The sequence below is a fragment of the Dipodomys merriami genome, unplaced genomic scaffold (genome assembly GCF_024711535.1).
Source record: "Dipodomys merriami isolate MVZ:Mamm:240054 unplaced genomic scaffold, mDipMer1.0.p SCAF_305, whole genome shotgun sequence".
Classification (NCBI taxonomy): domain Eukaryota; kingdom Metazoa; phylum Chordata; class Mammalia; order Rodentia; family Heteromyidae; genus Dipodomys; species Dipodomys merriami.
This window is the reverse complement of record NW_027204549.1, coordinates 763,160-785,729: the sequence shown is the minus strand read 5'-3', so window position 1 is coordinate 785,729 and position 22,570 is coordinate 763,160. Positions and strand designations below refer to the sequence as shown.

At 45.3% G+C, this 22,570-nt stretch overlaps 1 protein-coding gene and 1 long non-coding RNA gene across 2 annotated transcripts in view; one reads left to right on the top strand and one right to left on the bottom strand.

Moving 5' to 3' along the window:
* Positions 1–13,900, bottom strand: part of LOC138840883 (LIM and cysteine-rich domains protein 1) — a 50,213-nt gene extending 36,313 nt beyond the window's left edge. Inside the window, exon 1 of the mRNA XM_070041275.1 lies at positions 13,767–13,900. Coding sequence (XP_069897376.1) covers positions 13,767–13,808 — 42 coding nt within the window. The 5' untranslated portion in view covers positions 13,809–13,900. The remainder of the gene's footprint in view (positions 1–13,766) is intronic.
* LOC138840884 (uncharacterized) overlaps positions 1–22,570 on the top strand; it is a 206,609-nt gene that overhangs the window by 39,054 nt on the left and 144,985 nt on the right. The window contains exon 3 of the long non-coding RNA XR_011376256.1: positions 19,992–20,127. This is a non-coding gene — a long non-coding RNA (uncharacterized lncRNA). The remainder of the gene's footprint in view (positions 1–19,991; positions 20,128–22,570) is intronic.

Sequence of the window (22,570 nt, the reverse complement as noted above, 5' to 3'; positions counted from 1 at the left end):
GCCTGGTCCAAGAACAAGGCTTCTATTTTAGTCCCTCACATCAAAGGCAGACATGACAGAAGTTTCTGTGTTTTGGCTCTCAGGAGTAGGTGATAGCTAATAATAAACTAAGAAGAAAGTGTGAGCAGCATGTCTCTACCAGCAAAGTAAAGAGGAGGGGGCCTAGGCTATAACTCAGTGGTAAAGCATTCACCTAGTAGGTGAGGGTCCTGGATTCAATTCCCAGTAGCATAAAGAAGAGAAAAAAGCTGGGTGCTGGTGGCTCACACCTGTCATCCTAGCTACTCAGAGGAGGCTGAAATCTGAGGATTACGGTTCAAAGCCAGCCCAGGCAGGAAAAGCCTATGAGACTCTTATCTCCAATAAACCACCAGAAAACCGGAAGTGGTGCTATGGCTCAAGTGGTAGTGTGCTTGCCATGAGCTGAAGAGCTGAGGGACAGTGCCCAAGCCTAGAGTTCAAACCCCACGACTGACAAAAAAAAAAAAAGAAGAAGAAGAAGAAGAAAAAAGAGAGAGAATTGAAACAATAGATTGGAAGATTTAGATTTTAAAAATATTTAAACATACAAACCAACAAAGCAGTTTCACCCAGAAAAACTTTATAAAGGGTATTCATAGTTAGATAGAGCTTGGCTAAAATGACAGAGCACCAAGAGGTGTTGATCTTAAGTGTTTTAAGAAAGGAGTGAGTGCCAACTCTGAGACTTGAGGATAAGGAGAAATAGGATGGTCCAGGCCCTTCTCAGAATCTCTTCCACTTCAAAGAGTGTGTACTTGGCAGTGATTCTGACACTTTCCTGAGTTTGGTCAACGTGGCGGAGGAAAGCAAAACTCTTAAAATCCACGAAGATGGAACGTTTCCACTGGCCCTATTTTGGCATAAATATTCATCAAAGACTAGAAACTTAAAGTAGATATGGGTCTGTCTAGAAGTGGTTTGGACTCAGTTTTGGCTATCCTCTGGCTCTTGTCTCTCAGGGGGGGCCAAATCTTCTGAGATATGCTGCTATTGCTAGTGATCGGGCCATCTGCCTCCCCAGCCCATGGAAATCACTGGCGTTGGTTCTTGGGAGACCTCCAGCCAGCCAAAAAGGAGAGGGCCTCGAGGTTCACAGGAAGGCTCCAGTTAGTTGCTTGAAAGAGGAAAACGAATCAAGCTTGGCGCTTCTACCATCCTGCAGCAAGTCCTTTTGTGGATAAGTTTGAAGGGAGGTAATAAACTTGGGGTGTATACGTGCAAACTTCAGGGTCTGCTCTGGCATGCTGCCTTCCCCCATGCCTTTCATTTTCCTTTCCTTTGCATCTTAAGACCCCCACCCTGTCCCACCCTCTCCCCCACTGCCCACCCTACTCTATCTAGCCCCTCTCCCCCAGCTCTTCCATCTAGCTACCACCTCTCCCTCTGTAGTCCCTCCTGCCTTCTTAGTTCTGCTTGCTTGTTCTACTGTCAAAAGGTCTTAGAGTTAGCAATACATGTGGGGGGCCCACTGAGCGGCATCCCTACTCTATTTCAGGATGATGATGATGATGATGATTTTATTATTATCTTTACACCCTCCACTCCCATATTCCCTCTCCTTTTCTATCCCCTCAGGGAACAAAGCTGACTGCTTTCACCGCAGTGTTCTCACCTCTCTTGTTTTCTGATTGCCTTCCTTTCCCTTTCCTCTACATTGATAGTTTTTAGCCCTCACTGTGTGCCAGGCTATTGGGGAGTACAGAAAGAAGAATAAAGCCTGCAGTGTCTACCAGGAGCCTACAGATAGAGAATTTCAGCACAAACAGATATTGTGGTATAGGAATTGAGCAGGGAAGATATCAGGGCTATTAGATCATGGCCCACATATGCAGTGGGAGATTGGAGGAGACTTGGATTCAATTGATGGCCTCATGGAGGAGACCCTAGAGAAGGGGGAGAAGTTGGGCCATAGAGAAGGCTCTCTCAGATTGCACCTGTGTGTGTGTGAGTGTGCCCGTAAGAGTAAATATTGACAGTATTGTCAGATACCTTATCTTGTGTTGCGATTTCCCACTTTAAACAGGACAGTTTGGCAACACAGAGATGGGTGAGGATAGAAGGGGAGGGAACTAACTGGTTCAGATGGAGTAACTGGCACAAGTCCCCGCATTGGTTCCCCCAATTGAAAAGGATGTCTGTGGGCCATCTCACTTAGCTGAAGGCTGTCACAAGTCACCTTGTAGATGGAGAGTAACACAAGAAATGGCTACCAGGGCCTCATCCTGACCAGTACATAGGGCTTGGTATGAACTTTTCCTCCTCCTCCTCCTCCTCATTATTATTCTGCCATTGTTGTTGTTATTATTATTGTCAGTATTGGAGTTTGAACTCAGGGCCTTGCATTTACTAGGCAGGCCTTCTGCCACTTCACCTACATGCTCAGCCCTGCCCCCTTTTGTTTGTTTTTTGAAGAGGATCTTCATTTTGCCTGGGCCATTTTGGAGTGTGATCCTCCTACTTCTGCTTCCTGTCTAGCTGAGAACACAGGTACATGCCACCATGCCCAGCTTCTGATTGGTTAAAATGGGGGGGAGGGTCCTCACTAACTTTTTCCCTGGTTGGCCTCAAGCCATGACCCTCCTGTTCTCAGCCTCCTGAGAAGCTAGGATTCTAGGCATGAGCCATCATATGAGCCTTTACATCCTTAAACTTACCGGAGAAGCAAAGAGAACCAGTGGAGGAAGTTTGAGAGAGATTCTGGCCCCAAATAAGGGAGAGCTTCTAAGAATTAGAGGTGTTAATAGTCTTCTATTTTGAATATGCTAATAGTGAACTAAGAGTGAATGTTCTGAGTTGCTATAGCATGCGGCTGCCCAGTTGACCTCACTCTTAAGGTTCTGGGTGTGATGATTTGACAAAAACAGCTTTTAAAGTCTTTCTGAACTCAAAACCCTGTGGTACCCTTGATTCCAATTCCAGCTCATCTCAAACTAGCTTTGTGACCTTGAGCAGGTCACCTAGCCCCTTACTGGATCTGTTTCTTTGTATGCTAAGAAAGTTGAGAGACCCTAAGGTCCTTTTCATTCTTTAAGAATGAATTTTAATTGCAGAAACACCTATACAAGCATTATTCAAATAAGTATATGATTTCCCCTGTGATGGTTCTTACCTAGGCTAGGCCATAGTACTGAGATGGGGTTGAAACTGGTCTCATTAGCTGTTTCCCCTGGTTTGTTGGGGCCTGTTGGCTATAGAGGAGGATGGACTGGAGGAAGCAAAACTTCCACCCAATCCTTCCTTTTCTTCAGGTCCTTGCAAACACATATCTGGCAGGGAATCATGGAACACACTGTCTGTATTTAATGTGCCACAGGTAGAAATCAGGAAGGATCATCCTTTGGGCATGTCAAAATCCAGGCCATGTGGATTTCCTCTCCATGCCTCACCTGCTTCGAAATCTGGCAGGAAGGAGTCCATGTGTCCCAGATCAGGTCAGAATTCTGAGCTCAGAACTGCATGAAAGATTCAGGATCTTATTTCCCAGCTTCCCTTATCTCAGAGGGCTGGTGCTCCTCATCAGGGTACAGGAAAGCAATCCTGCCTGGGATTTTTATACTCTAATTACCATTTGAATAGCATCAGAGCATCAAGATGAAACCCAGGTGGCCACACACTGTGAGGCGTTCTGGATAGTGTTTCCATTTCACAGCACAATTGCATGCCCTTCTCTCCACCTGGAGTGTATTCTCCATTCTCTCTTGTTTGTTGTCTCTTGTCTTAGAATAGGAATCTAGATGCTTCTTCAAGCATGCAGGCTGTGTGGGAATGTGTTTGCTGGAATCATTTCACAGGGCTTGGGAGAGTCTCAGGTCACTGCTCTAAGAAGTTCTCTGTGTGCCAGTGTGGTGGGCCCTGCTATCCTGTAACTTCAGAGGGTTTTGGATGAGGAAAAAGAACAAGTCCTCAGATAAAAGGATAAAAGATGAGCATCTGTCAATGGAGGGTTCCATTGGAATGTATCCACTGTTCAAGGCGGCTCATCTTCCCTAGTTAGATGGCAGCTATAATGGAGAATATGAATATCTGATTTGGAAGGCATAAATCTGGACTGTAACCTGTTCCTCAGATGCTCAGTTATCCTTGTCTTTCAACACGGAGCTCAAATTGCCTCCTTGGGAAGCCTTCCCTGACCTCTGTAGGTGAGATTAAGTACTTCCTCTTCTGATTGCCCAGGGTTTCAGTTCCTGACGCTGCCCTGCTTCTGAGGCTCTGCTGTGACTCTGATGATTCCACTAGGCAGTTTCTTTGCTGAAATCATCAGATTTGGGGATTCCTTCCCTTTTATGTTTCCCTTCTCAGGTCACCAAATAATGATGCTTGAACCAAATGAATTCTTGAAGTTGGTCAAATTATAAGTGGGTAAAAAGTTTTATCAAAGTAATGTTTTGTTTCCTATAAGATTTCACTCTCATGAGCTCTTTTTATGGTGAAGTTAACTATTTTTAACACGTCATTCTGTAAATGTTAAATACTGGCCTGAGAACTTGGAAGGTCAGCAAAGTGAGTGCAGTGGCTTTTAGGCCCTTTGGGTTGAGGAAATTGAGGCTCAGTGCTACTAGATTTATTCAAGGTGATGGGCAAAAAATGGAAGAGCTGGGATCTGAATCCAGTTCGTGTATTCCAAGAGTTCCAGGTCGTGTGTGTGTGTGTGTGTGTGTGTAAGTTAATTACTTTTTATACAAAAGTGGGTCTCATTTCTGTAATTTAGGACAGGGAGTAGTGTAAGTGTCAGAAGACAGGGGCTGGAAAATGTTCAGGCCCATTGCTTCCATTCACAATACAAAGAAATACTACATTTTAGTTAGAGGTTGAGGACATAAAGATGCAATAAGTTCCTTGGCACCCTCAAGTTTCTCCATAGTTCCCTGTCTAAGAAACCTGACCTCTATTTACCAACAACTTACCAAAACATAATAATAAACCTCCCTGCTATACGTCTTCTAAAGTAAGGAGCTCCCTCCCAAATGCAGACATCTGTCCTGATTTGAGCCAGATCCCTTTCACAAGGAGCCTGGCTGGCCCGGGGGTGGTGGGTAGGGAGTGCAGGCATGTCCTGGTAGGTGCGGTGGCTCTCCTCCAGGAGGAGGTTGAAGTTTGGATCCTACAGCTCTTCCAGCCAGTAGATCACTTGAGTCAGTTACCTCAGTGTTCAGACTTACGCATCAGTACCTGGAAACGAACCCCACTTAGTCATACAGCCCAAATAGATGCTGTCTTCTTAAGGACAGGTTTCTTATGATGTGGTAGTCAGCCAGAGCCCTTTCCCTGGGCTTCTGCCCTTCGGTGTCCCTGATATTAACACCGAGGAAAACATAGCCCAAGGCATTTGGCTGCCTCTGAGGCTGTAGCTGAACACAAACAGCAGGTCTTCTACATCCTCTCTGCCCCAGGGCTGAAACTGGATGACAGCTTCTTTTCTACTCAAATGTACCTGCCCCCCCCCATTAGATGTGATAGCTGGGAGATGAACTGTCCCAAAAACTCCAATGCCACACTTCAGGGCAGATGCCTGGATTTGGGATGTAGTTCCAGGATGTGCTGTCCTTGAGGATGCGAGAGGGTGGGTGGAAAAGGAGAATCAAGGCATATATGGGTGGTGAAGAAGTGGGAGGTCAGGGAACACAGGCTTTGGGACATAGCCATGATTTGGCCTTTCTCTTGTTTTCTGAGAGATGAATACCACCGGTTTCAAGTTTACGTGGCAGGGGACAATGCCTTTTTATTCATTTTCTAGTATGTCATCACAGTGGCTGATATATACTAGATGTTAAATAAGTATTTGCTACTGGGACAGAAAGTATGTGACCTATCTCATGAACAAGACTCCTTAGGTCAATTGCCTGTGGAAGCTCATATAGCCCGGCTCAGCGGCTGCTGCAGGACAAGGTGAACCACAAGACACCCAAGACAAATTGCTGACATGCTTATGGTTTTGTATTATGATGTGGTCTGAGAGTATTTATGGCTAGGTCAAGTCTAGCTACAAAGAGAAGGCCCTGCAAGCTGATATCTTAGAAGCCACATGTGATGTAGGCAAACTGAATGTGGCCATCCAACATTCCAGTCTTTAATGCCTTAGGAGATTTTTGCTTTGTTGTGATGGGAGGGGATACCAGTAAGAGCAAGGAGAAATATTTATTGCATGTCTTATCTCATTAAATGATCATCTAAATATAGAACTGCTGTTAACTTTATTTTTGCTCAAATGAAGGACTGAAGGACAAGAAGTCCAAAGAAAGGTAAACTTGGCTGAGATTTGGGCCTGAACTGGGAGTCACATCAAGATCTTCAAGTTATGTGAACATTTTGCTCCCCCAAATGGTCTCAGATCCTTGTGACCAAAGCTAAGTTCACAGCCAGGATGTTTACCCCCACCTTTTGAAGTTTGAGGGTATGAGGTAGTACAGAATCGGGACATTGTATGAAAGTGACAGACTGGACACCCTTTCACTTTTCATTCCTAAGAGATGCCTCAAGTCAAGGCACCTTGGTCCTGGCACCACTTCATTAGGCCACATATGCATTTCAGCTATGTCTTTTCTCCTCTATGTCCCATTACAACAGGGGGGTGAACATGCAAATCATTAGAGTCTGCTCAGCTCTTTCATACCATGATTCATTTGCATTTGTCTCCAAAGATTTTTTTTTTTTTTTTTACAAAGGATCTAATGTTTTAAAATAAGATGAGGAGAGATTAAAAAAAATCAATCCATAAACAAATCATGTGGATTTGGAACAGCCGCCCAGGGCTGGACACCAGTACTCCTTTGTCCTTCAAGAGAGCCTTTGGGTTTTTTTTCCTCTTTAGCAATCTTATTTCCTTTTAAAGTCTGTTCTGGTGGGGGCCTGGGCTGTGGTTTAGCCTGATTCATATATTAGTGCGTGGACCATGAGTCAGGCTGACCAGGCATGTTGAGATACACATTCCCAGGCCAAGCTTATCTCCATATTAGAATTTCCTGGAATCCTAGGGTCTAAAATCTTCAAGATTTTTGATGTATGAGGTCCATATACATGATTTCTTCTCTGTCTTTCTGCCTACCTCTTGTCTAGAGCATTCACCAGCCTTCCAGAAAAGTAGGAGAAATCAAGAAAGTCAATTTTATGCCTGGGAAATAGCTTTCACTTGGTAGCAATATACTCAGGGCAGTGACCGAGAGTGATCAGAGAGCTTCAGACGTCTGGTAACATTTGCCAAATGCTGAGTGATTCACTTCATACTAACAATGAGTTTAAGGGAGAACTCAGTCTATATGTGAAACTCACAGTTATAACCACCATCCCTCACTCTCATAGATCTTGTGATGAACAAGCTTAAGTTTTGTAATCAGAGACGTCGTCGGAAAATCATTTTAAACTCTGAGTCTTCTTTTGTTCATGTATAAAAAGAACACTACTATTTTTGCATGGTACTCTTACTATTTGAGCCATTCCCCAAGCCCTGTAGTTATTTTTTCAAGCAGAGTCTTGTGATTTTTGCCTCAAGCATCCTAAAATCAAGGTCCTCCTACCATGGACTCCTGCAGAGATGGCATCACAGATGCCTGCCTCAGTCTGCATTGTCTTTAGACAATGTACAAAACATCTTTAGATAATGGACAAAACGTACCAATCACCCTTGGCATCTTTAGAATCATGCAATTCCTTTCTCTCTTTTGCTTTTCCCCAAACTTGTCTGTCCTAATGAAAAGCAGATAAGTCTATTAGGGGGCAGAATTCCAAAGGACAGACACATAATTTCTAAGATAAAAATGTAAAAGGGTATACTTTTTCTATAAAAGAGTAGATAGGAAGCCTGGGAGTTGAGGGTTTTGCAAAGCTTTCCAATTGCATTGTTATTTCTGTTTTTGTGAAAACATCAATATGTAGGTTTAGATAACAAATGCAAGCTTCAGCTACTGAAAGTGACTGGATGATGCCCAACTTCTTGTTTAACTGCTTCTGTAAAGTTCCATACAAAACACATTCTGGACCCTCTGGATCTGTGGGTCTAAGAATGGTCAGGATGCCACACCTGTTCTATATGCAATTAAAAAATGCCTTGATCTTGGGCTGGCTCAGTGGTAGAGCACTTGCCTTGCATGCCTGAGGCCCTGGGTTCAATTCCTCAGCACCACATAAGTGAAAAGAAAAAAGCCGGAAGTGGCACAGTGGCTCAAGTGGTAGAGCGCTAGCCTTGAGCTGAAGAGCTGAGGGACAGCGCCCAGGCCCAGAGTTCAGGCCCCATGACCGGACCCCCCCCCCCAAAAAAAATGCCTTGATCTTAAGAGAGCCCTGTACCTGTGGCTGATGGCCCTGCACCTGGTGAAGTGGGGGTAGCTGCCAGCCACATCCTCTCCCCCTTATCAAATGAAGAGGTGCGGGTCTATTCCCAAAGGAAGCCATTTCTTCCTTTGGGATATCCTTCAAAACTCCACAATTTTACTTTTGGTGGATTGGAGTTTTAGGCCTGTTTTTCCATAATCATTTGTCATTTGTGTGTGTGGGGGGGTGGGGGGGAAGGCCTGGTGTAAGGAAAGGTTATTGGGCTGGAGGTAGAAGGAAGCCCATCTATTACCCACATTCTGCCACTGCCTAGGAAGAGTGACGTGTTAAAGTCATCTTGTGAGCAAATGTCCGCAATTATTGTAATGGCTCGACCCCCTGCCAGAACTCTGTTCTGGAAATAAATATTTAAGTGGTGTTGGATAAGCATGGAAAGAGAACTGTCAAGGTCAGTTCTACATCATGGCAAATCTTTGTTATCATATAGAATGTATAAGTTGGGGGGGGCGGGGAAGAAAAGGACAGTTCTCCCTCCCAGAGTCAAATACTTCTTCTGGAGCCAACTGGCCGAGGCTCAGTGCCATTTCCTACCGGAAGTGGCCAAGTGAGGATAGGATAGAAAGACGTACAGAAGCATCCGTGTGGCAGTTCTCCATCTTTACTCAATTCAGCCCACTCTTTTTCCCCCTTGTTACTTTGATCAGTTAACGTGTCCAGAAGATCTAAGTCCAGTGTCTTTAGGGGACACCAGTTAGTTACTTGTTGGAAAGCCTTGGAAACCCAGTGATGGCTCATTGCCAAGCCTCCCCTGCCTCCGCCACTGTGGGTTGTGGATACATTGGTAGAGTCACTGTTAGCCCAACTGAACCTATTTGGATATGTGCGCTCACAAGGACAAGAATCTACTATTTACAACATACTAGATTCAGTATCTGCTTAAGGGAGACTTGGGTAATGTTCTTACTTCCCTCCCTCCCTCTTTCCTTCTCTCCTCCTCTCTCTTCCCCTCTTCCTGGGCCAAGTTGCTTGTACACCTATGGGCATGTCTCCCTCTAGAGTGTTGACTAGTAAGACCTTCAAGTGACAGCTTATAATATGTTTTCAAGACTGAAGGAGCCAATGACAATTCCTGAGGAGCCATGTTTATGTTGGACTGGCCTACCTATACAGTGTGCCAGCAGTTCTGTACACTGAAGGATCTGGAGGTGAAAGCAGAAAGGGCTAAGGACAGTAAGGACCAAGGAAGCCAAGAAGATTGCGATGTTGAGAAGCATGTAGAGAGAGAGATGCTAGTTGTTGTTGTTACCAGTGTATTGTTGTTACCAATGTTGTTGTTACCAATGTATCTACAATCTGGCCATGCACTGAGAAATCCTGTCCCTTAATGCTCCCTGGCTTTTGTTGAGGGATGAGAAAAAATAGAACCCTCGGGAGCCAGTCTGTTGGCAAATGCACAGTTAAGAAGAGAGCTTGTTCTTAGATCTCTTTGTCCTAGTCCCTTCCAAATTCCTACACCATCCTCACCATCAAGGAGTTCTTGTAGAAACCAAGAGGCTTAGGTCTACATTTTCAGAAATGTCTAGTCAGGAACTTGATCTCTTTGGGCCTCATTTCTCTCATTTCACCAAAGATGTAGACGGGTTCCTTGTTTTCCTCACTGGACTTAAGATAACTAGGGTGAAATGCTCACTGACTGACCTTCAATGAGCAGGAGACACTTGGTTCCATACAAGAACACTTTGTATCTGCTGGGTGAGGAGAAAGGCAGGCTCATTTATATTGTCCTGGCCTGCCAAGGCTGAGCTTCCATGGAATGAAGCAGATTTGTTCTTCAGAAGTGATAGTCCTAAATAAAATCATGTCCTTCAGATGGGTACTGGTGGGTTATGTCTGTAATCTTAGCTTCTTAGAGGACTGAGATTTGAGGATTGCAATTTGAAGCCATCTTTGGCATCAAAGTCCTTGATACCATTTCCAGTAACCACCTATTTCCAGTTAACCTATTTCCTATTTCCAGTTAACCACCTATTTCCAGTTAACCACCAAAAAAGTCAGAAGTGGAGTTGAAGCTCAAGTGGTAGAGTGCTAGCCTTGAGTAAGAAAGCTCAGGGACAGATCCATGGCCCTGAGTTCAAGCACTAGGAATGGCATAAAAAAATGTGTCCTTCAATCAAAAGACTTCTTTCAATATCCATATGTCCATCATACCATAATATTAACATCAAGATTACTAATAGCTAATCTGAATAGAGTGCTCATGTGCAGAACCTTTTATAGACATCGTCTCACTTAATTATCACATAGATGTTTTTGTTGTCTCTTCAGCTTCCAGATAAGGCAAGGACACACATTCAGAAATTAAATGCCTTTCTCAAGAGCACACTGCTGGCAAAAGGTAGAGCTAAGATTCAAACCTATCTCTGAGGCCAAAAATCTATATCAAGAACTAGGTTTTGCCAGGTGCTGGTGGCTTACGCCTATAATCCTAGCTACTCAGGAGACTGAGATCTGAGGATCGTGGTTCAAAGCCAACCAGGCAAGGAAAGTCCAGGAGACGCTTATCTCCAATTAACTGCCAGAAAACCAGAAGTGGTACTGTGGCTGAAATGGTAGAGTGCTGAAGAGCTGAGGGACAGAGCCTAGGCCCAGAGTTCAAGCCCCATGACCAACCAAAAAAAAAAAACAAAAAACAAAAAACAAAAAAACAAACAAAAAACTAGGTTCCTTAATAAACAATAGAAGAACAAATTTGTAAGAGTAGTTGATTTTACTCAGAGAAATGACCTTGGGCCTTCAAGGTCTTGGAATTCTGGCAAATCCTCCACGCTCAGGGAATTCTCTGTGCTAAGGAACCTTCTCTTTCCTAGTAGAAAAGCCAGTGATGACACTGGAGGGATGGGTGGAGTTGGGAGAGCTGGGGGAGGGGATGCTAGAAGGGGTGACCCTGATCAAGATGTATTGTATACATAAATTGATGTGCTGAATTGGAACTCCTTTGTATAATTACTTAAAGGTGATGTAGGGGGTACAGAATCTGTCTCAACCTGAGTGCGAAGTTTAGAACTCTTCCCCAGCTCTGCCTCTTTGTATCTGTGTGATCCACACTCAGCCCCCTAGCCTGTCTGGGCTGGGTCACATGATCTCTAAGGCTACTCTAGTTTTTAGGTTTTGTGTTTTCCCTTGATGACCATTTATTCTATGACTTTGCAGTTGCTGGGGTCTCCCACCCCTTCCCACCCCTTGGAGGTAGGACTGTAGAGACAATTGGGTGTGTCATTTTAAGGCATTTCTCATTTTGTAAATTGGTCCCTCATCACTTAAAGAGTGTATGGAATTGTTTCAAAATGTCTAAGTGTGATTATGCAGCCTGAAGCCAAATGTTATAAAAACCCCACTGTTGCAGATTTCAAAAGTAAATATGCAGTAAAATCTTTCCAGCATGCTGTGGATTTGACACAGTATTCAACCACTGGCTGAAATGTTCCCTTCCCTTCCCTCAGCTATTGGGGTCAAAGACCCCCTATAGTGTGGCCATCTTCTCCCTGATTGCTGAAATCCCAAGAGGGAAAAAAGTATCCATCCTTTCATCTCTACCCACTGCATTCTTTCTCTAAGCCTGTAATTGGATCTAAATGGAAAATAAACCCTTTGCAGGCCAAGGAAGTTGGCACTGGAAGGTGACAAGAAGGAGAACATGTTCCACCTCAATAATCTGTGTACTCACACTCCACTATGCAAAGGAAAAATAAAAACAAGACATCTTCCAAGTGTGGTTTGGACCTTTGGCGAGAAGACCCCACATCATAGCTTAGCTACCAACCACCTCACAGTGAAAAATACCAGCAGTCATTTTCATTGAAGGACAACGAAACCCTGTTCCCTTAGCCCTGATCTGCCTCAGCAGAGACTGTTTAGACATACAGAGTTAGATCATGATCATGATTACAGTGTGCCTGCCATACATGGGGGTGTCAAGGCTGAACTGGCTAGATGGTATGCAGTTCATTCATCTTTTGAGCTTCTGTGTGTGTGTGTGTGTGTGTGTGTGTGTGTGTGTGTGTGTGTGTGTGTGTGTGTGTTGGGTTGGCATGAGACAGAGATGAGCAAGAAAGGTTTGCCCTCAAGTACTTGAGAAAAACAGAAATCAATAGCCCAAGTGCATGTGTAACTCACTACCAGGCAGAAATTTGAATAGGTAGCTTTCAGAAGTCCTATGTGCTATGGGGATTCCACAGGAGAGAAGACTTGGTTCTGCAAATAGTCTGGCAACTGTGATGGGCTGTGATACATTCCAGAGAAATGCCCGGATTAAATCTGACTTGGCGTGCACATGCAGGCGTCACTGGGCTCTGTGTAGGGGTCTGAAGCAGGTTGTCTAGAGAGGACACAACTGTCAGATAGTGAGTGCCAAGCCTCTAAGAGCTGTATCAATATGCAAGCCTCTCATTCTCATTTCACTTCACAGGGATTGGCAGTGTCTAAGTAGGACTTGGCCCTGTGCTGCTAAATCCCCTGAAGTCTGAGATGAATAAATCATGCCTTGGAAAATTAGCCCATGGTCACTATCAGTCTTAAGACTTCTGTGATGAAGGTGTAGCTCTATAATCTCTGCATTGGCATCAGTAAAACAGATTCCAAAGTTGACTCAATCACCGATGTGTAGCTGAAAACAACATCAGGACCAGGATTGGAACGGTGAAGGTGTTCCTTATACTCCCGTCTACTGGAAGCAGCTACCACTAAGCCCATGCCTTGTTGTTTCCATTTGCAAAACCTAGGTCTCTTTCCTTGCTGTCGCGCCCTTCCCTTTTATATCTTCAGTCCATGTTCTCCTACCCAGTGCCTTCAGGTAGGCCACCAGCAGGGCTGGAGCTACAGGCACAGCTGCAGGCGCCTCCGGTAGCAATTTCCCCGTGACCTTCTGGGCTCTCAGCCAGCCCTCTTTGAAAGGGAAACGTGCAGACCCTGGGGACAGAAATCAGTCCCCTTATGCTAAACCAGCTGCCACTGCCAACAGCACCAAACAGAGAAACTCTGTGTGTGTGTGTGTGTGTGTGTGTGTGTGTGTGTGTGTGTGTGTGTGTGTGTGCCACAAAACATTCTGGGAGTAAGTAGTACACGTCCTCACCTTCAACCAATCTGGAGGGGACACGGGGCTGGAAGCTAGAGCTCTCCCTACTACAACCACTGAAGGAGAACGGCTCCCCCAAAAGCTCGTACCTGAATTCAGATTTAATCTGCATCACCCAAGAACGAAGAGCCTTTGCAAATACGTGGCCAACCACTGGCTTTACGGAGTGGGTTTTGTGGGCGTGTGCCCGTCAGCGCCGACTCCGTATTCCCAAGCGCTTTGCATCTTGTGATGTCCAGGGATTGAGTGGCTGTCCCTCTAGGTAAATTCCCGCGTGCTGGCTGGCGCGCGACCGGGAAGGGGAAGCGGGGAGGAGAATCTGGGTAGATACAGACAGATCTTCGCTCACCTTTTGCACCCTCGGGTTGAGGTCCTTAGCCACCTTTGCCATCTTCTCCTGGGGTGGGGAGGCCGAGCCTGGCAGAGCCGGGCGGAGCAGGCGCGGGACGCGCAGCCGGACGGGGACGCCGCTGAATGGTCAGGTGGGCGCGCCCGGAGGGCAGCTCTGGGCTCAGCCGGGCGCAGCCGCGCCGCTTTAATTGGAGAGCCGGACTCCCTCTAAAACCGCGCCAGCCAATCAGCGCGGGAGCTCGCGTTGGGCCAGCCAATCCCAGAGCGAGCCGCTCCCTCCGCCCCCCCCGGGAGGCCTCAGCCCTGACGTCAGAACAGCCGCAGCCCAGCCCGGCTTGGGTGGCTCACATCTGTCCCCAGGACGGCCGGAATCCGTCCCCACGCCCTTCTCCTTTAAAGGACAAGGGTCCGAGGGTGGGGCCAGGCCATCCATTCGGGTCAAAAGAGAGAGCGATCAAACAGCAAAGCCGAGGTATTTTTAGAGCGCCAAGTCCAAAAATAAACGCTGAGCCTCGGACCCGGTCACGGGGGTACCGGAGGGGTGGGTAGAGGCGGGTACTTTACAGCAGCTTTGACCGACGAGGGCTGGCTGTCCTCAAACCTGGGAGCATTCTCCAATCGGGAGATTCCAGGCAATCAGAATTTTTTTAAAAAGTAAATTTAGGTCTTCTCATAACTTGTTTGAATGTAAATCTGCCCTGTATTCCGGGAGGAAGAGAAGATTCTCCCTATTTTACAAGTGCTTCTCTGTGCACTTGCATATATGGTGTACCTCATCCATCATTGGGACTCCAGTTAGGCAACAGAGAGGGACAGTAACCAGACCTCACTTGAACTTCCCATTGAGGCTTTATTTAACCAGAAAAAATAATAACGTGAACTCATCTGAGGAGAAAGGGAGCAGGATTATAAATTATGGAAATTAGTTAATTTACCAGATAGTTTGAGTCATGCAGGGCTGGACAAGATTAGATGGGATTGGATGAAATTCCCTGCAACACTGAATACAAACACTTGGGAGACAGCCCCGGCCATGCCACGTCGCTTGTGTAGAAATCCACACCTCTCCACCGAACCCCAGGCATACTCAGGAATGGTCTTGATGGAAATCTGAGGATCACAGTGCGAAGCTAGCCTGGGCAGGAAAGTCTGTGAGGCTTTTATCTTCAATTAACCACCAAAATGTCAGAAGTGGCTAAAGTGGTGGAGAGCCAGCCTTGAATGAAAACACTCAGGAACAGTGCCCAAGTATGAAGTTTTAAGTCACACACACACACACACACACACACACACACACACACACACACACACACACACACACACACACACACACACACATCATTTGTGATTGAGTGGGGGCCAGGGGAGTGGGGCTCATGATCGCGGTAGGGAGGTTTCCCTTCTTACTGGAGGCATTCTTATCCTTAAAGATTCCCCCAGTTTAGTTCTGAATGAGGCTTTTTTTTTGTCTTCAGTAATCTCAAATCATGACATGACCAGGGGTCCAAAACTGTGATCCCCTTTTCACATTCCCAGAAAGGGTTTTTCATGTCACCTTTTCCAAGACTCAGGGCAGGTGGTCTATTTCCATCATTCACAGAGAGAGGTCTGCTGTGATTGATGTCTGTCTTGCTCCCTCCCAGCTTTATGTCCCAACACTTACTGTGCAACAGAAGCTCAGAGCACATGGGTTGAATGAACGGAATCTGCCTTTGAATAGCAATTAGCAGCCAGGAGAGGGATGGCACAAGGGTGTACTGGTCTGGCATGCCCAAACTTCCACAGTGGGAAGCCTGTCAAACCGCTGTGTAAATAAACAGTGGCCAGCAGAAGTCTGGCGGGGAGAGGGCTGTCCTCATGAATAGCCTTTTCAGTAGCAAATCTAGAAACAATAATGCCAACGTGGGATGTCTAGCCAGAAACCTTTATGCTTCAGAGAGCTGGGAATAAAAGCCAGGGGGATAACAAGGGCAGTTTTATCCCTCACTAACGAGGCAAAGTCTTCTCGGTGAAGTCACTTCCCACTCCCTACTTAACAGCCCTGCTTGCCTTATCTTGAGAAATCTTTGTTCTATGAAATAATGGTAATTTTTTATTAATGTGGCCGTCCAAGGATGGTAGATATTGTGGCTGTTTCTCAGAACATACGAATCAGGGGCTGCTGCTTGAAGTGGCCCATCTTCTCTTTTCTGGAAGAGGACCTGCTGTAGGCAGAGAGGGGTCCTGGGTCTCTGCTGGAGTGGCTGTCATCTGGCTGAGCATGCAGATGCTAGACCCACACATTCTCAAGTTCCCGTATTCACCGACTTGTCTGTGCAGCAGAACAAACTGTTACAGCTTGCTACTATTGGGGAAGGTGGGAATGCCATTGTAACTCAGTTTCCCTGTAGCTCTGAGGTCCTCTTGGCACTTATATGTTGTTGTTGTTGTTGTTGTTGTTATTATTATTATCTTGTCACTTGTGGGGCTTGAACGCAGGGCCTGGGCACTGTCTCTGAGCTTTTTCACTCAAGGCTAGTGATCTACCACTTTGAGACACAGTGCCACTTTCATTTTCTGGTGGTTAACTGGAGGTAAGAGTTTCACAGACTTTCCTGCCTGGGCTGGCTTTGAACTATGATCCTCAAATCTTAGCCTCCTGAGTAGCTAGGATTACAGACAGGTGTGAGCCACCAGTGCCCGGATGTTGGCTTTTATTTTTTAATGGAAGAAAATGGAGTATCATTAGTAAATTCAAACAGCAGGGAGCTCCAAATTTCCCCAAGATTCATTGCGTGCTGGTGCTTGGGTTTAATGGATGCATTCATTCATCCATCAAGGAATTTCAGGACACTTGCCTTCAAACAAGTCCTGTTTTGGGCACTTGAGGATAAGAGAAGACATGGGAGGATCCCTTGTCTAATAACTAATAACTGACCCTAGGGCTGGCTGGTTGACAAAGCTTTGTAGAGGATCACTCTGAGTAAACAGAAATGCAAGAGCTTTCTCCACCTTCCTGGAGCTAGAAGGGACAGACCTGAAACTCAGATTGTGGGTTTCTAATTCCAGACTCTGTCCTGCCAGCTGCCCACACTGCATCTTACCTCATAAAGATCACAGATGATTCCTATGGGGAAAAGAGTAAGATGAGGCCATTGTCATCAGTATTCTAGCATGGGTCCCAACTGGGATTTTTAATCACATGTTGTTTTAATCATTTACTAATAGATGAATTAAATAAGTAACCATTGTGCTGGGAACTGCTTAGGGTAGGTACTGAGCAGAGTCTGCAACAGCAAGAGACAGAGAAGGGCCGTTCCCTCACATGGGTACAGGGTAAGGGGTGGGCATCCAAATAGGACACCTGGTACTTAGATAAGGTTAACCAAGAATGGCAGAAGGCCACAGGGAAAGAAATGACATAGAGTCACAGAAGGGCCCTTTTAGATTGCATGGTCTGGAAGGGTCGGTTGAGGAAGTTGTGTGAAAGCTAAGATTTGAAGCAGGAGGCTGAGCCAGCTGTGAATAGAGACAGCATCGAAGGAAGATGATGGTGGAGCATGTCAGGCATGCAGAGGCCATGAGGTGGGCCTGGTCTGGGCAGGTCTAGGGTATGGAAGTGTCCACAGCCCTTTGGTGTTTTGTTTTCCAGTTGTAGGGCTTGAACTTAGGGTCTAGGCACTAGCCCTGAGCTTTTGCTAGCACTCTACCACTAGAGCCACAACTCCACTTCCAGCTTTTTGGTGGTTCATTGGAAGTCCCACAGACTTTCCTGCCTGGGCTGGCTTTGAACCTCTATCCTCAAATCTCAGCCTCCTGAGTAGCTATGATTACAGGCCTGAGCCATTGGTGCCTGGCTGAAAGCTTGCTTCTCTTTTGATTAGTTTAATAGAAATGTTATATCTGCAATCTCCCCCCCCCCTTTATGACATGAGATCAGGGTAAGGTAGCCAAGGGGTTGATCCCTTGGGGCCCTGTGAGCCATGTTAAAGACTAAATTCTTTTCTGAGATCAGTCGGAAGTTTTATACCAGTGCTTTCCAACCAGGAACATAGTGGGTGATGGATGTGTCACAATACACATTTTAGAAAGCCAAGGGAACTATAACAAATTATATTTAATCCAACATCATCCAAATGTTGTCATTTCCAGTTGTGATTTTTTTTTAGTCCGTGTGTGTGTGTGTGTGTGTGTGTGTGTGTGTGTGTGTGTGTGTGTGTGTGTGCGTGTGTGTTTGGTGCTATATCTTTGAAATCTTACACTCCCAATATAACTCCATAAAGCTGAGCCATACCACTAACACCCAGTAGCCAAATGCAGCTAGTGGTTATCACATCGGAGAGAGCACTTACAGAGAGTTTTAAGTAGGGAATAACTGCAGAAACTAGAGTGGCATTTAACAGACCTCTAGTTCCTAATTAAAACTCTTTCATTAGCAGGTGGAGAAATTGAGGGTCTGAGAGCCAGAAATGAGTTGGTTTACTATATATTTCAAATATTAAACTAGGAGGGACACAACAAAGCTAAAACAAGAGGCCAAACAAGATCTTGAATCCAGATCTTTTGGTTGCACACTCCATACTTTCTTAAATCCCCAATAACTATGGCTCACAGTGATACTTTTATTGTTACAATATAGCAGTCACAGCCCAAGTTGTTTCAATGTGCAAACATGACTAATGGCTCCTATTTGGCTGTGGATTTTTCTTTTATACATATTGTATTCATTAAAAACACTGACACTTAAGGATTATAGACAAAAATAATCCAAGGACCACAGAGTCTATTTTAATTAACTAATGATATAAATATACATGAATGACATAATATAATTTAATTTGTATCTACTTAGAACATCTTCTGTATCATATATATGTGAATTGCTGACAACTTAAAATTTTTTGGTTTCTTTCCTGCCATTTTATGGAAACTTTAATTTTAGAATAAGTATTTTTTTCCAAATTTTTGGAGGGTCTTCTAGATCCAGAAGGGACACACACACACACACACACACACACACACACACACACACACACACACACACACGATCCAGAAGGCACACACACACACACACACACACACACACACACACACACACACACACAGAGTTGTTAGTCCCCAGCAGTGTTCTGCTTTCCAGAAAAAAAACCCCACAAGCAGAATCTGCTTATTTTTAAAGAATGGTGAACTAAGAGCTGGAGACTTGCATTTTGATCTCAGCTCTGCTAAAACACCAACTTGATGCCAAGTTTGTTAGAATTCACCAGAAGCCAGTTGGTAAAGTCATACTAAATGTCACCTGTACACTCCTGATGAGCTGTGCCCTCATTGACAAGCCAGAGGAGTAAAACAGTTCATGATTTTGACCTAGAAAAATCTGTGTGTAGCTCCATTGCAAGGGAGAGCTGAGTGATTTGGGCAAGAATCTCTAAAATCTGTGGAATCTCTAAAAGTGGACCATGATCCTTACTGAGTGCCTCCCCTTATTCCTCTGAATCTGTACTGGGCAGAATTCATTTTGTGTATGGGGGGGGGTGAGGCCAGTAATGGGGCTTGAACTCAAGACCTAGGCACTGTCCTTGAACTTAACAGCTCAGGGCTAGTGCTCAACCACTTTGAGCCACAGCTTCACGTCTGGTTTTCTGGTGGTTCATTGGAGATGAGTCTCACAGACATTAAGATCTCAGCCTCCTGGAGTAGCTAGAATTATAGGAGTGAGCCACCAGTGCCTGACAGCAGGCCGAATTCTAAGATGGCCTCTGTGACCTCAGAAGGCCTTTGCAAGATTCAGTCCTCCTGAGTACAGATGACCCCTATTAGATGCTTCTAGCCTGTGGAGTATAGCAAAGGTGCGGGAGATTGCAGACATATGGTTTCTATTAAACTAATCAAAAGGGAAGCTTTCAGCTAGGCAACATTAGCTCAGGCCTGTAATCGTAGCTACTCAGGAGGCTGAGATTTGAGGATGGAGATTCAAAGCCAGCCTGGCAGGAAAGTCTGTGGGACCATTGTCTCCAAAGAACCACCAAAAACTGGAAGTGGAGTTTTGGCTCGAGTGGTAGAGTGCTAGCAAAAGCTCAGGGATAGTGCCTAGACCCTGAGTTCAAGCCTTACAACTGGAAAAAAACAAAACTAACCAAAACACCTGAAGGAAGTTTTCTTGAGTGCTTCTGACCTGGTCACGGGAGCTTATTAAAAGCATCGAGCAGTTGGAGATCCATCTCCTCTCCTTCCATCCTGCTAGATCTGAAGGAGCAGCTACCCTCAGTCCTGCGGCTCTAAGGAAAGGTGCCAACAGCCACATGGACTCGAAGTGGGGCTTCTAAGACCTCAGCCAACACCTACACCTGAGTCTTGTGAAGGCAAAGCTGAGGGATCAGGTAAGGCACGACTGAGCACACTCCCAACCCAGGGAAGCTAAAGGTTCTCATTGACTTACAGTGTTGACCTCCCATGACATAATGGGTGGAAGTAAAACTTTAATTTTTTTGGATTTTGATCTTGTCAGGTTGGGGACCTGGCACTCCCTTGTGGACCGGAGCGGCGGCTGGGCTGTGGCTCCGGCTGAGCTCTGCCATTGTGGAAATGAGCCCCCCATAACCATCATGTTTAGGTTGTGGAGCTAGGGTGTCTTCAAGGCATTCTTATCATGTCTTGGGCTTATGATATGTTTTTTGGGATACAGCCCCGTTACCAGATGAAGGAATATTTGCATGAGATGAGAGAATTAGAATGTGAAATTTGTTCTAACATCTTGTCCTGTGTAGAAAACATCACTCCCATTATTGTCTGATAGATAAAGAAATAAATGAATTTTCTATGCATTCTCTACCACTTATTGAGATGAAGAAATTTAGCTTAATTTAGACAAATACCAGTGGAAACTTACCAGGATCTGTGGTTGCAAAATTTCATACCGAATCTTCTCAATATGTTCTTGAGCAGATGGGTTTGGCCCCATTTTACTGAACTGTATATACTTTAAGTGGCTTTCCCAAGGCCACACAGCTGGTTATAGAGCCTCAGTTTGAATCCATATGCATCTGACTCCCAAGTCAAAGCAGACAAAAAGCTACAAACCTGAAACCCCAGCAGCCATTTTAAAGATGTGTACGTGTGTGCACGTGTGTGCACATGCACCAAGCTACCCTGTGCTGGAGGACCTGAATGCCTGGCATGGCAATAAATATTACTTCATCTCTCTCCTTAACACCTGTGAGCTAATTGCATGTGACCTTCTGCAACCTAATTATGGGGACTGCTTAGAATAATGTCTCATCTCAGAATAATGTAATACAGACCAGATAATGAGAGAAAAATCTAGCCTATGGAACCAGCCAGCGGCTCTCTAATTAGTGAGGGGCAGAGGGAAATATTGTAGCATTCATGACTCCCAAGACAGCTGAGGAGAGGGAGAGTAGATAAAAATCAGCACCGTTACATCCTTCATTAGCATCCTGTCCTATGATCATATTTTCCACCATGTATGCCATATTTGCCTTGTAATTTTCCAGAGCTTTCTGAGACTGTGCTACCTGGAAACATCTTCCCTCCTTCACCCTGGGATGCTGAAATCGCTCTGTTCCCTGAGAATCACTGGCAAAGAGACCTCTGTATTACCTGTGAGGGCAAGAGTGACGTATGTTGCTTTGTTCAGATAAAAAAATATGTGAGGTCCCACTTAGGAACTGGGGTCATCTGTGATTGGGCACCCTTTCTGTGGCTTGAGTTTGAGGCCAAAATTAGACTCGGCTGTGAAGGAGGGAGGCTGTGGTTAGCTCAGTTCACTTCCTCTGGTTTTGGCCTTTCCTCCAGGATTGAATTCCCTCACTTCACCCTCATCTTTGGTGACCCACTTGTTGTTAGCTCTGCTACCTCTTCTGGATCCTCGGATTTGAGCCATTGCAAGTCCCTTGCTGGACCATGCCCTCCCCTACAGCACACTGTTAGAAAAGGGTTTCCAGTTCAGGCAGATCTGAGTCGGATTCCTGGTTCTTCTGCTTCTCAGCCAACATGACTATGGGCTAGTTCCTCTAGCTGTGAAACAGGATGACCTGCCAATCTCACGGGAGGTGTCCAGCCGAGATGAGGGTATGCTTGACACATCAATAGCCACAGTTTCATTTTCCTTCCTATCTCACCCACCCCCGCCAGTTCTTCATGAACAGCTTCCAAATAGCAATGCCCCATTTGCTGTCTTTTATCTCAGGAAGACGACTGCCACCTTCTTCTGAATGCCCGCCTGGGACAGGTGGTGGCTGAGTGCAGGTGATGGCAGACTCCCCGCTGGTTAGTGAACATTTTCCCAAAGGAAACAGTAGGGCTTGACCTCGAGGACCGAACCTCAAAGGTTCCCCCCTCACCTCTGTGACACCCCAACAAGTCTTACATCCTTTGCTTGGGTACTTTTTATGTCAAAGAGCCCCTCCTTTCACCTGATAGTACTGAATATTTGGGGGCTCTCACTGTTAGAAGGTTCTCCTTCACCTTAGGCTGACACTTGCCTTCCTATTGCTATCATTTATCTGTGGTTTTTGTAGCTTAATTGAAGGACTCTCCCTGTCTCCCATTGCAACAATTAATCTAACAGAAAGCTATGATCATGTGTTCAAGATACCTCTTCCCCTTCTAGTTTTAGGCACTGTGAGAGTCTCCCTAAGTTATATCCCACCAGTGTGCTCTACTTTGTTGGCTATAATCTTTATTATCTATCTTGGTTGGCTATGGTACAACCTGTAAGAAAGTAGGAACATCTGCTTTGACCTGGTTGGCCAACTGTTGTGAATTTCAATTCACCTATCTGTGAAATGGAAACAGAATCAC